General features: G+C 30.9%; 1 protein-coding gene across 1 annotated transcript in view; it reads left to right on the top strand.

Moving 5' to 3' along the window:
• Nucleotides 1-11,281, top strand: part of LOC118182238 (adhesion molecule nephrin-like) — a 324,602-nt gene extending 313,321 nt beyond the window's left edge. Inside the window, exon 14 of the mRNA XM_035351562.1 lies at nt 11,049-11,281. Within this exon, the coding sequence (XP_035207453.1) occupies nt 11,049-11,060 (12 nt within the window). The 3' untranslated portion in view covers nt 11,061-11,281. The remainder of the gene's footprint in view (nt 1-11,048) is intronic.
• Nucleotides 11,282-12,865: the final 1,584 nt, after the last annotated feature.

Genomic DNA, 12,865 nt, shown 5'->3' with positions numbered 1-12,865 from the left:
TAGCATGGACAAAAGAATTTGACTGCACATTGATAAGATAATTGATAAAATAACTGAGAAACGTATGAGAAAAATTTCTGTCTTACAGCAGAAACATCGGCGAAATTACCATAAGACGGATGGAGGTTTATAACATAACTTTGAATCATTGCGCCTATAATGTTTTACTTATTATCGTTGTCGTTGTCTTGCCCATATTACATGGAACAATGGTTGCCAGAGTCTACTCCAAAGAGAGGTTGGACTTCTATTTTCCAACCCCCGATTTTTAACATGGAGGTAAGAAAGGAAGGAGTGGCCAACCGGCACTAGAAGTGAAGCACTGCTTCGAAGATTCGGTCACTAGATGGGGAGTTCTTTGTTTACATTCAGAAGCTCGCTTGACAGTGTTCTGATAGTATTTCAACACACGACAGTTCCATACAAATCGAAAAAGGGACACTTTCGCATGAAAGAAACATTCATAGTGTGATAGATAATAGCAATTTGTATAGTTTAGTGACATTTACGCAAAAATCACATCTTGGTTATTTTTCGATAACTAACAACATCGATTTTGATTATGAATTTGTTTTATAAAATTCTAAGCTGTTGAACTACAAAATTATAAATTTTAACAAAAACGTTATGCTTAAAGAATGAAAAATACCTTACGGTACCTTTAAAATTGTATACGTCTTTTGATACCCTTGATAGAGTATTCGCTACTTTTATTTTATGTTCCAAACGTCAAAATGTTTTAAAGAAAATAAATTTTTTTCACCTCAATATATTACTGTAACATGTACCTTTTGAAATTTTTTAGAGGAGAGGCTTTACTGTTGCTCATTTTAAACTCATCATTTTAATTTTATATATCTGAAAAATAATCCCTTTGGTCTTACACATTATACTTATTTGGGTTAATTAAAAATAAAATATAGTGAATGCACAGAAATTAAAGATTTGCACATGCCGGAAATGAAAAATATGAAATATGTATGGGTATTTATGCATGTGCTTGCAAAAAGCATGTATCTGCATTTAACAAAATATATAAATATTCATTAAATTATTTATAAATGTATTTGAAATGAAAAATTTATTCATTTATGAACAATTGTGAAGAAATCTAATTATTAAATGTATCTAATTTATAATGATTATAAATGTTATCTAAATATATAATAACCTTAATATTGAATTGTAAACATAAATTGAAATCCTGTTCATAAATACGTTATAAAACTTTTTAAGCAAGAATTGTTCGTACTGGAAAGCAATCTGTTAAAAGGCATTGTAAAGCAAATGCTATGAGATGCGCACTTAAGAAAGTAATAAAGAGTTTTGGAATATGTATTGTTGAAATTAATGGTAAAAAAAATCTGATAAGTATAATTAAAAGAATTATTCCCCTTACATTTTATAATAACTCAGTTACAAGTTTCAAATAATACTTTAAAAAAATCCTTATTTTATTACCTTTCAGAAATGTTCAGAGAAAGTTAAGTACTATTTAAAGTATTTCGCTAATTTCTAATAATTCTCTACTTTAAAATGAACCGAATAGAGCATTAATTATAAATTGACTTATATTTTTCGATTTAAAAGATGCCTCAGAAGGCAAAAAATCATGTCATATTTAAGAAAGTATTTTAGGAAGAAGCTCTATAAATAGAAAAGAAATAATGCATAATTTTAATATTAATAATACAATAAACTTTGATCTTAATTTTTGTACCTTAACCGAATAAAATCGAATTACCTTCTTTTTTTTCTAATGTAATTAACGAAAAAATGTGAAAATATTTCATTCAAACTAAACCATTCTGAGAAAAATATTCTGCGAAAAGTATAGCATTTAATTCCATTCAGAATGAAATGTTGTTTAAAAATATGTTGCTTTCATATACTTAGGGCTCTGAAGTGTCGTAGAAAAAGAAAATATATACATTTATATGAATATTTACGACGTAATTACAAAATATTTACATCCGATCGCGTCAAAACCCATTAACTTAATGGCAAATGACACAATGTTTTGGTCACCACGTAGGGATCGCCGGTGCTTCAGAGCAGGGTACGGGAGAAACCTGTTTAGGGCTAATCCATCTTACTTCCTACCTCCATGATTTTGAAGGAAAGCACCCCGGGGGGGGAATCCGGGAGTCTCCCACCCCTTTCCCCTTCTACCAATCCGCACAAGACGAATTTCCACTCACCGCATATTCCCAAGTAGCACAGCAACGTCGTAACGACGTTGGAAATTCGTCGCGGATGTCATTGCAATATGTCGTCTTTAAGACGCCCAGATGTCCGCGAACATCCACTGTTTTGCAACCGTTCCAAAGACGTCTTTATTACGTCTTTGCATATAAGATTTTTGTCGCATAAACGTCGTTATTCCGTCTTTCGCAGGTGATATTTTGGTTGTGAAAACATCGTATCACGTCGTCTTAAAGACGCCTAAATGTTCGCAAAACTCCACCTTTTTGCAACAGTTGCGAAAATGTCGATATTATGTCCTTGTATTACATACTGATTTATGCAGAAAAATAAGCTTAATAATTAATATATTCTTCTTCTTTTTTAAAATTTTGTATTCCTAGTATTTTTCTAAAGTTTAAATATTTTATGATTTCGTGAAAACCAGAAGATAATACAATTTTTTCTCTTTAGACTAAATATGCATAATTAATAATAGCCTTAATTATTTTCAGTACTTTTAAACTATATTTTTTAAATAACTTAAATTCTAAGTTACGATTATTTAAGGTTTCATCATTTTTTTCGATAAGTGAGAGTAATTATGAAAGTGGTTATTATAAATATATAACATTAATAGTAGGTTTTAAGTAAATAAAACTCAATTAGACATAAATAAAAGTAGAGATATATATGTGGGTTGAAAAAAGCGTTTCTGATAACAGCATTATCACATTTATTTCTGTTTAATCTCAAGACACATTGAAAATTGCCCCCGTCATGATGGTGGTGTGGTGTATTTAATTACGGCAAAGCACACTAGGGCTATCTGCCTAAAGGCAGGGATGCCTTTCGTGGAGGACTTTCTAAGGGAAACTGGCTCGTATACACGTTACACATGGGGAAAACCACGAAAACGCCCATGCAGCCAGCCCGTTCGCGGGATTCGACCCTCGGACCGAACTACCAGTGTTCAGCGTCTTTACCGCTCGGCCGCTGGTGGGCCCGCCCCCGTCATGATAAATTAGGAAGCGGTTTTCAGGTAACATAATCAGTATTTTACCTGAACTCAAGTATAAATTTATTCGCGTTTCACAGTAAAAAATATAACCATTAACTTCTATATCTCCAAGATATGCAAATGAAAGACAGTATAAAATAGTTAATAAATGTGATAAAAATATTTCATTCAAAAATATACCTAAATCTAATAACTTCTCATATAATATGAAATAATAACCTAACAAACAACATATATGACAGCACTATTTAAGAAAAAAACATGAACTAGTAGTGTTTGAAAGTATAAATAGCAGAAGGAGGGTAACAGAACTAAAATTTCCAATTAATAAAAAAAAAATATTTGTGTTTTTTTTAAATATTAAGCAATTTAAAGTGCAATAATTATGGATTGCAGTATTTACACTAGTAATGCCGATGATTCTTAACACCATTTCTTTCGATCATATGTTAATGTATTTACTTATTTTTAGTATCTACATTTTAGAACAGTGGTAGATTACAATGATAATTTCATTCACTTTTTATAATCAATAACTTTCCTTTTTGTAACACGATAGTAAGCTAAGTACGTTAAAGTAAGCTCTTCGTTAAATAGCACACGATGAAACTTTTTGTTTCTATTTATTATGAATTTCTTTGTTATCACAAGCACATAAAAAGTAAGCGAACAAAATAGAATATACTTAAATTTTATAAAAAATAAAACCTTATTTGCAGCATTCATTTATTGGATAATCTAGTAAACATACATAACGGCAATGGAATATACTTAAATTTAATGAAAAATAAAACCTAATTTCCAAAATTCATTTATTGAAATAATCTAATAAACATACATAACGACAATTGAATATACTTAAATTTAATAAAAAATAAAAGATGATTTCCAACATTCATTTATTGAGATAATCTAATAAATATACATAACGGCAATACTAAAAAAAACGCGAATTAACAGTGTTTGGAAGAATAGATACCAAACAAAAACTAATAAAACTGCAATTTGCAATCAATAAGAAATATTTAGTGTTTTTTAATATTACACAATTAAATATCACATAATTATAGATTGCAATATATCATAGAAATGCTAGGTCCACCAGCGGCCGTGCGGTAAAGTCGCTGAACACTGGTAGTTCGGTCCGAGGTTCGAATCCTGCGAACGGACTGGCTGCATGGGCGTTTTCGTGGTTTTCTTCATGTGTAAAGTGTATACGAGCCAGTTTCCCTTAGAAAGTCCTCCACGAATGTATCCCTCTTCTTAGGCAGATAGCTCTACTGTTCTTTGCCATAATTAAATACACCATTCAAACACCATAGAAATGCTAATGTTTCCTTAACACTAGTTTTTCGATCATACATTTCATACACTGCTTAAAATCATTCACCTTTTCTGCATATTGTACAAAACACAATATACTATAGACAATATACTAAAGACAATATACAATTAATTAATTTTAATAATTAATTAATTGCTTATAAACATATATCTAATTCATCTTCAGCAGTCATATTAAGTACTGGTACCAGTCCAATAATATCTTCGTATTTTGAAAATAATGAACATACCATAACAGCTTGAATTGTTATTGCTTCTGTATTCATTGCATGCATTTTAAGCTTACCAGAAAGTAGCTTAACGTTGTATGTTATTTTTGGTTTTATATGAATTAATTCTGAAAGCCAACTTTTTAATAAGGACACAATAATCGATTAATATGAATGATATGCGATATAGCACTTATAACGTTATAACCGAAGCACAAAGCTAGTAAGTTTATCCAAATATTGCACTGCTAGAATCACAGCGATTGGAGACAGACACTATTTCACGAACCACAGAGACACTATTTCAAGAACACTATATTCCACAGACGACTATAGACCACAGAGACACTATTTCACGAACACTAGATTCACGATAGCAGATATTCACGCACAAAATAAGCACAAATTCAGAATTCTGAAGATAATTTCACTCGCTGAAGGCAGTTGAAGTAAATACATACAGAACAATGAGAAGATTCACAATGTGTTCTTTGATTGACAGTGCATTACATTTACTTTTAATGTAAGCAATATTATTTATATCAGCCATTGCTTGATTCAATTTCAAATATGAAATAAGTCTTTTCAAACACCTTACAGATGGCATCTTTACCAAATCACTTGAAAGAACTGCTAGAATCTGAATTAATTGTACAGTTGTTCGAATTTGGAAGCTAGCCAAAGTGCGTTAATCTCGAGATGTTTGTTTATATACGTAAGTATCCAGTAAATAATGTACACGTCTGCTTCTAAAAATAATTCTGATGAACTAAAAAAAAATGCTAAAACGACCACGTCTAAAAGCGGCCATATCATGACGTTTCAGTGACGTCGACATATTGCCAAGATGCAACGGCAAATATTTTGTGTTGTGCTACTTGGGTTAGAGTACCGCAATGAGCACCGACGCTATATATTTTCAAACATCATCGTCTTCTCCTGGATTCGAAACTGGGTACTTCGGTACCGCAGTAGGCTGCCCTAACCATTATACCGTCTGGACGACACTCATTATTGTGTTTGGCGATAATGCTATATATTTCAATAATTAAGCAATATTTACAAATAAAATATTACGCGCGTTTATGCATATTTGCAATTTTCTTATAAATGACTAAATATTCATTTGGGGTACATTGATTTATCAGTATATAGTGCGGATATTTTATTGACAATTTATTCTCTGCTTTCAGATATTCAGTTTCTTAATAAATATGAACTATGTGCCAAACGATTTACAGAAAGTGCTTTTTTGAAGTAACAAGATTTCTATAAATTTTGTGTTTTGTGCCTTCCGAAGCGACTTTTACGTTATATTTCCTAATATTAAAGAAATCTAAAGCTAAGGACAGTTTATTTTTCTACCTGTTTATTCTTGAAATAGAAAGATTAGCCATTTGATTACGAGTTATGTTTTTATATGGGCTAATCGAATGCAACTCGTTTGCCAATAGTAGATGCGAAACTAATAATTACTTTTAACTGCGTTTTAATTATTGCGTTTAATTGCGTTAGTCATCGGCTGTTATGTAACAGCATTTTTTCTACAGAAAAATCACCATAGGCATTCAGATTTTTGTTTTATTCTGTGTTCAACGAATGCCGTCTATTTAATTTTTGAAGATGGCTTTCGAGTCATTGAGGGACGGATAGCTTCATCACAATATCTGAGTGAAACCTCTGAAGTTCCTCTTCAGCATCCTGATAATCTATTGCACTGACACTTTGTAATATCCCAGATTTTTCGCAATCTTCTATGGAGCAAAATAAAGCACGTTGAGTTGATGTGCTATGGATCGAATGCTAATGATTCTATTGGCACCAATAGCCTCATTCACGTTTTCAGAGTTGTCTTCTGTCGCAACTACATGGGCTTGACCTGGAACAGAATAATTACTTCGTTCACATTCTTGTATAAACATTTTTCGTCAATCCATCCGTGTTTTTTTCAGATGCACGCTATAAAATGCACTTTTTTTTTAATTGTATTTACCTTTCATCGAGACAGAATAATCCTCATTTCATTGAAAGGTATATACCCTAAAGATAAGAAAAAAGTATTAAAAATCTTACAATGAGTCAGCTTGCATCATTTTTGCGATAAAAATAGGATATCTCATATTACTATAAAGCACTTTATACTATAAAGCACTTCAGCTAGTTTACATACTTTGCACAGAGAACTGTATGATAACACGCTCATCTCGTTCGAACGTGTTGGGTAAGAGGAACTCCATTTTTCAACGTTTATTCCTGCAAAAGAAAATCATTGCCACATGAATTATAATACATATGAACAAGCACATATCCAATTTAAAGTTGAGTTGGTCTTTCCGAAGTTTGTGATAACTGTTAAACCGTTAACGCTGTTAAACAGTGTATTAAAAATTCTTATCTGTCTTCATATGTTATATTAAATAAATATATAAATAAATCTGACATGTCTCATATAATACGCTACATACCCAAATATTTTCAATAGGTGTGCACGTGACAGTCTAATTACCTAAAGCCTGAGGTTTAATGTCATAATAATGTGAAACGTACATAAAAATATAGGTTTTCCCCTAACCTTTTTTTAAAAACTTAAAACTTTAATCTTGAATCATGTTTATTTATTGGTATTTTGGTCCAGTTTCATCTCTGAAGAACACTAAGTTCAAGATGATAATTTTTCCAACCTGAGAGATTAGAGTGGTTCGTATGTTTTCCTTTTAGAAAAATAATGCGCAAAATACCATAACGTATATTATCTCACAGAAATCAATCCATTAAGACTGATGAAATGCATAAGGAAATCAGAAAATGAAAACTATTTGAATTCATTCATAAGACAAAATCGAAAAACCTTTTCACTAAATTATTTTTGAAAATTCATTCGTATATGACTCTTTTTTAAAGAAGTTTCGGTACATTTTCCAACTTATACGGAAACTATCATCATCTCGCTTTATTATCCATCATTTTATTTCTTTTTTAACTATATATAAGTTTTATTGAAGTGGAATATCCCTCATTTCCTTGAAAGGTATATACCCTAAAGATAAGAAAGATAAATATGAAAAATCTTGCAATAAGCTTGCACCATTTTTGCGATAAAAATAGGATAGCTCATATCTTTCTTTCATTTATTAATCCATCATCCTGGTAAAGTTGGAACCAATGTATAAAAGAAAAAAAAATAATACTTTATGTAATATGTGTATTTATATAAACTATTTTGAAAGCATTTTTAAGAATTTATTTGCTTGTAATTTACATGAGAAAATCAGTATAAACATTTTTCAAATTCTTGTATACAAATTCTACAAATCTAATGATGTTCTGATATTAATACATCAGTGCGTAATTACGAACAAATAAAGAAATAATAGTAATAATTTTTTATTACCTTCATACTAATTATGTGTTATTTTAACAAAATAAAAGCAGTATGGAAAGGACTATTTATCTAATGTTAACTAAATATCCTACGATAACACACAGAGGACTGAATTATCAAAATTTTTTAAGGAAAGCTATATTTTAGCTTGGGAGAATATTTAGGTGCAATATGTTGTTAAGCCCAGAAAAAAATTTGAAAAGAAATTGCAAATACTATTTTTCACATTTAGAAAAGTCTCTTTTACTGGGACTAAATTTAAAAGCATTTTGTATAAGTCTTTGAAACCTAATTCTAGATCTGGAAAGCCTAGAACTTTAAAATCATGATCTCTAGTGAAATATTTAAATAAACATTATTTTATTCGCAAGGAATTACAACAATTTTACAATCAACCAGTGGAAATAAATTTAGAACGGCGAGATATAATTTCAATTAGTTCAAAAATTTTTCACAACAGTAAAAAAATAGTGTCTTTGATTAAAAAAAACTGAATCTTTTATTTAATTTCTTTTATCCAAAAACGGAACAAAAGCATGATGAAGTTAATTGTATTGGCATTTATTTGACATTTCACATGGTTTGAAGATATAAAGTTAAATCATAGCAATAATCAATTTAAATAAACGCAAAGAAAAATATAGCAAAAATGCAGCATAGGTGTTAATGACAGCGAATGAAATGTGTTACATTACACCAAATTCAGGCTTTTTCATAATTATAACTTCAAAATACTATTCCCTTGGGGATAATCAGAAATTAATAAAGTGTATTTTATTCCATTACTTAGAGGCATGGAAAACGTTAATGACAAAATCAAAATAAAATTTATTAATTTTCAGTATGTCATAAGATATATTATAAAATAAGCATAAGCGGTATTTACAATTATTTAAGAGCATTCAGATTAAACCGAAGTAATTGAGGCTGTATAGATTTCAGTTGCGATTATTTTGGACAGTTCTCCTATAGATGAGTCTCTAATAGCATTGCATTATTGTCTGTAAAATAGATCATTAGACTGTAAGCTATTGATTATTTAGTTACTGATATCGGAAATTACTCACTCTCTTGCTTTAGTTTTGTATTGTGATATACCTCAAATTAATCTGTTACATGAGGAAGGTCAAAGTATCCCAGAAACATATATTAAAGCCAGACCCAGAAAGCTATTGAGGGAAAGGAATGGTGCTAGTAATTACAGCTAACGCGTCAGAAGCATGCAATTGATAAAATATCGTATGGTATGTTCGGATCTTAAAGTAAATATCTTCTAAATGATACATGAACCCTTTAAAAAGCATTCAAAGTTTTATAAAACTCTGTGTAAAAAGTTTAAAAATTGCAATCATAAGTCATTGCAATCATAACATTTGAACAAGGTAATTTTTATCCATTTTTCGCCGTTACGTTTATTACTGTTTCTTTTCGTTTATATGCAGAGTGTTTGTAATAGTTTTTCCAAAAACGTTCAATAACAAATTATTTAAAAGGGAGAATAGAATATTGTATTTTATTCTTTCCTCTAGACAATTTTGTTTTGCTTCAAGTTCGTCGCTTTTGCATCGCAAATGTTTTTATGGCTGTTTGGGGTTTCGAAAAGGCACAATTTATTTTTATCGCTTGATTGCATTATTACTTAAAATGAAATAGTTCTTATATTTACTGCTTTAAGGTACACTCGTTTTAATTCTGTCCCACCGTAACGAAACTCAAATTTTTGATGAAAAGGATAAAAAAAAAAGGCGTGCATATAAAAATGTAAAACCCTTAAGAGGGATTAATACCCCTTTCTCATGTCGATTTTTAATAACAAATGGCGCTATGAACGTTCAGCCATAAAGAGTGAAATCTGTAGGACTACCCACAGCCTGGTTACTATGACAACGATGCTTCCCTTCTCTGTACTTGTTTGGAGGGTGAAATATAAATCGTGGGGTTTCTTACGAGTACTATATAGATATACACATTGTATGGTACTTGCCAGTACTAGATATATAATTACAAGTCCGCTGCTAATGTCTAAAACAAAAATGCGAAGAAGAATTAAGAAACAAAAATGCGAAAGGGGAAGAAAAATAAATATGTATAACTTGCATTAAAAAATAGACTCGATTGATGCCAGTGACATAATTTTTCTAAAAGATGGGTAATTGCAATTTGTAATTAATAGTTTTAGAAATAAATGTTGGAAACTAAAGATTCAAAGCGTGTTCTTATTGCCCACTTGGTTCTGAACGCCCTATAAGTATTTTTTAAACCAATAATCCTCCTTTTATCTGTTCACCTCCTATCAGAGGGTGGTAGCGTCCAGGTTGGGAAACCATGCTCTAATGTTTTGCAAATCAAAATAAAATTCGAAAGAATTTTGTGCAAAGCTAATCATTTTATATAGTAAAATTAATTTTTATTTTTTGTTTCTGTTGTTATAGTTACTTGAAATAATCTAATTTCATGAGAATTAATTACTTGCTTTTTACATATGGTGCACTTAAAAGTTATTACATTGTATTTTTTATATTTACGTTCTGGAACATGATAAAATTTATTACATTGTTATTTTAATATTTACTTTCTGGAACATGATAAAACTTATTACATTGTGTTTTTTAATATTTACTTTCTGAGACATGATAATGATTTACTTACAAAACCGAAATAAAAACAAAGATTTATTGTTTCTGCAAAGTTTGAGGACCATTCACATAGATAGTTAAAGCTTTACTATATGTGTTTTGCAAGTTTTTGTTTTAAACATTATTTAAGGAAAAAAGCTAAATAAAATTTAAAAATGGTTATATGCAGCTCTTTATTATGTGAATGTTGTAAATCACACATGTTTAAGACATGATAATCTTACTTTCTGATTTGTAAAATATTTATGTATGTGATCATTGTTTCATTTTAGATTGGAAAATGACTGGTGATCTTAGTTTCTGTGCCTGTGATGGACTCCGAAAAGTATGTGTACAAAAAAATGGTGCTCAACTTATGCTAAATTCTTTAAAACTCACCGACATCCTATTTGTGAATTTGATGTTGGCCCTATTAATGAATGTATGGATGTTACTCATATAAAATGCTGAACATATCGATGTCTCCCATTTTGACCAAATGTGAATAAAGTATATTTTGTACCTTCTTTTACTTGTGGTTTATTCTCAAAGGTTAGTAAAATCATCAGTTTCTGATTGCTGAGTTAAGTAACAACTATATTCAAGCGAGCTGAAATATGAAATTAATTCAAAAATATAATCATTGTGAACTTAAATTTGTTAATAATAATGAAGACTGTAATTTCCGTTAACATTTGCACCTGATTGAATCAATTGTTATCGGATTACTGCATAAAATACAGTTTTGGAATAGCCATATCCGATCGAAATCTAATTAATATTTGTTAGGACATATGGATATTTTTACATATTGTATTATGTTGTACACACCGGTATTTACGAAGCGCATTAATTTGATATGGAAATTTGGATTAACAGTCATACATATCCTGAAGTTCTATTTATAACACAGGCCGACCAGCGGCCGAGCGGTAAAGTCGCTGAACTCTGGTAGTTCGGTCCGAGGTTCGAATCCTGCGAACGGGCTGGCTGCATGGGTGTTTTCGTGGTTTTCCGCATGTGTAACGTGTATACGAGCCAGTTTCCCTTAGAAAGTCCTCCACGAAAGGCTTCCCTCCTGTTAGGCAGATAGCCCTAGTGTGCTTTGCCATAATTAAATACACACCTATTTATAACACAACAAATGTACCATCTTTAGATCACAGAATTTTACTGTAAATAAAAACCACCATTTATACTTCAAAGAAACATTACTCCTCCACGGAAAGCTACGATCTCATGTATTATACTGATATCGTGACAATTATTGAAAATTAATTTTACAATGTGAGTTTGAAGTTTGAATTTTGTAAGACTTTTTTTCCCCAACGGCAGATTGTGAACAATTACAAATGTAACCCAGTCAATTAATCTATACACGGCCGGATGCGGTGGTCTCTTTATTATGGGAACATCTAATAGGTGGGCCACCATCGCCTTTCCTATGAAGGGACGGGCAGTTACAACCCTGCCTTCTCCGGGATTCGAACCCAGGCCCTTCGGCATCGCAGTCAGCTTCCCTGACCACTACACCGACTGGGCGGCAATTTTTAAGATTTAAAGTACATAAATGTAAGTTACATATAATTATCCTTCATAGGTCTTCGCGCTCAAAACTTTCACAATATGTTTTGTATTACAAATGTAATATAGTAACGTACCATGTAAAAATTTCAATCGTAATGAGGCAACGAAGTTATATGAAAACGGCAAAGTTTATCAACATTTGTGAGATCATGTCTAAAACTTTCATAAATGGGTATAAAATGTTCACTTAATTCTCAGAAATATTTCGAACACATCCATAAAGCAATCTAAAAACGAAATGCATTTATTCTCAACATACGATGTTAATGCTTGAGATATCAGTTAAATCTCCTTAACTGGTTATATAAAAAAAATTGTTACAAACTCTTATTGATTAAAGTGACGTGTTAATTAAGTAACTTGCTAATTTGGAACTAGCAATTATCAACTGAAGACAGATTCTTTTAACTGGGAGCCTTTCTACTTACAGACCTACTCTCTCTGCCTACAGACATTTCACGAACCACCCTTTTGTAGCTATAGATACTTCACGAATTATTTTACGAGAACTGAAGGATACATT

Source organism: Stegodyphus dumicola, chromosome 4, assembly GCF_044657685.1.
Source record: "Stegodyphus dumicola isolate Sdum_Otavi_A_Nest chromosome 4, ASM4465768v1".
NCBI lineage: Eukaryota > Metazoa > Arthropoda > Arachnida > Araneae > Eresidae > Stegodyphus > Stegodyphus dumicola.
The sequence above is the reverse complement of the archived record's forward strand: the minus strand, read 5'-3'. Positions and strand labels throughout refer to the sequence as shown.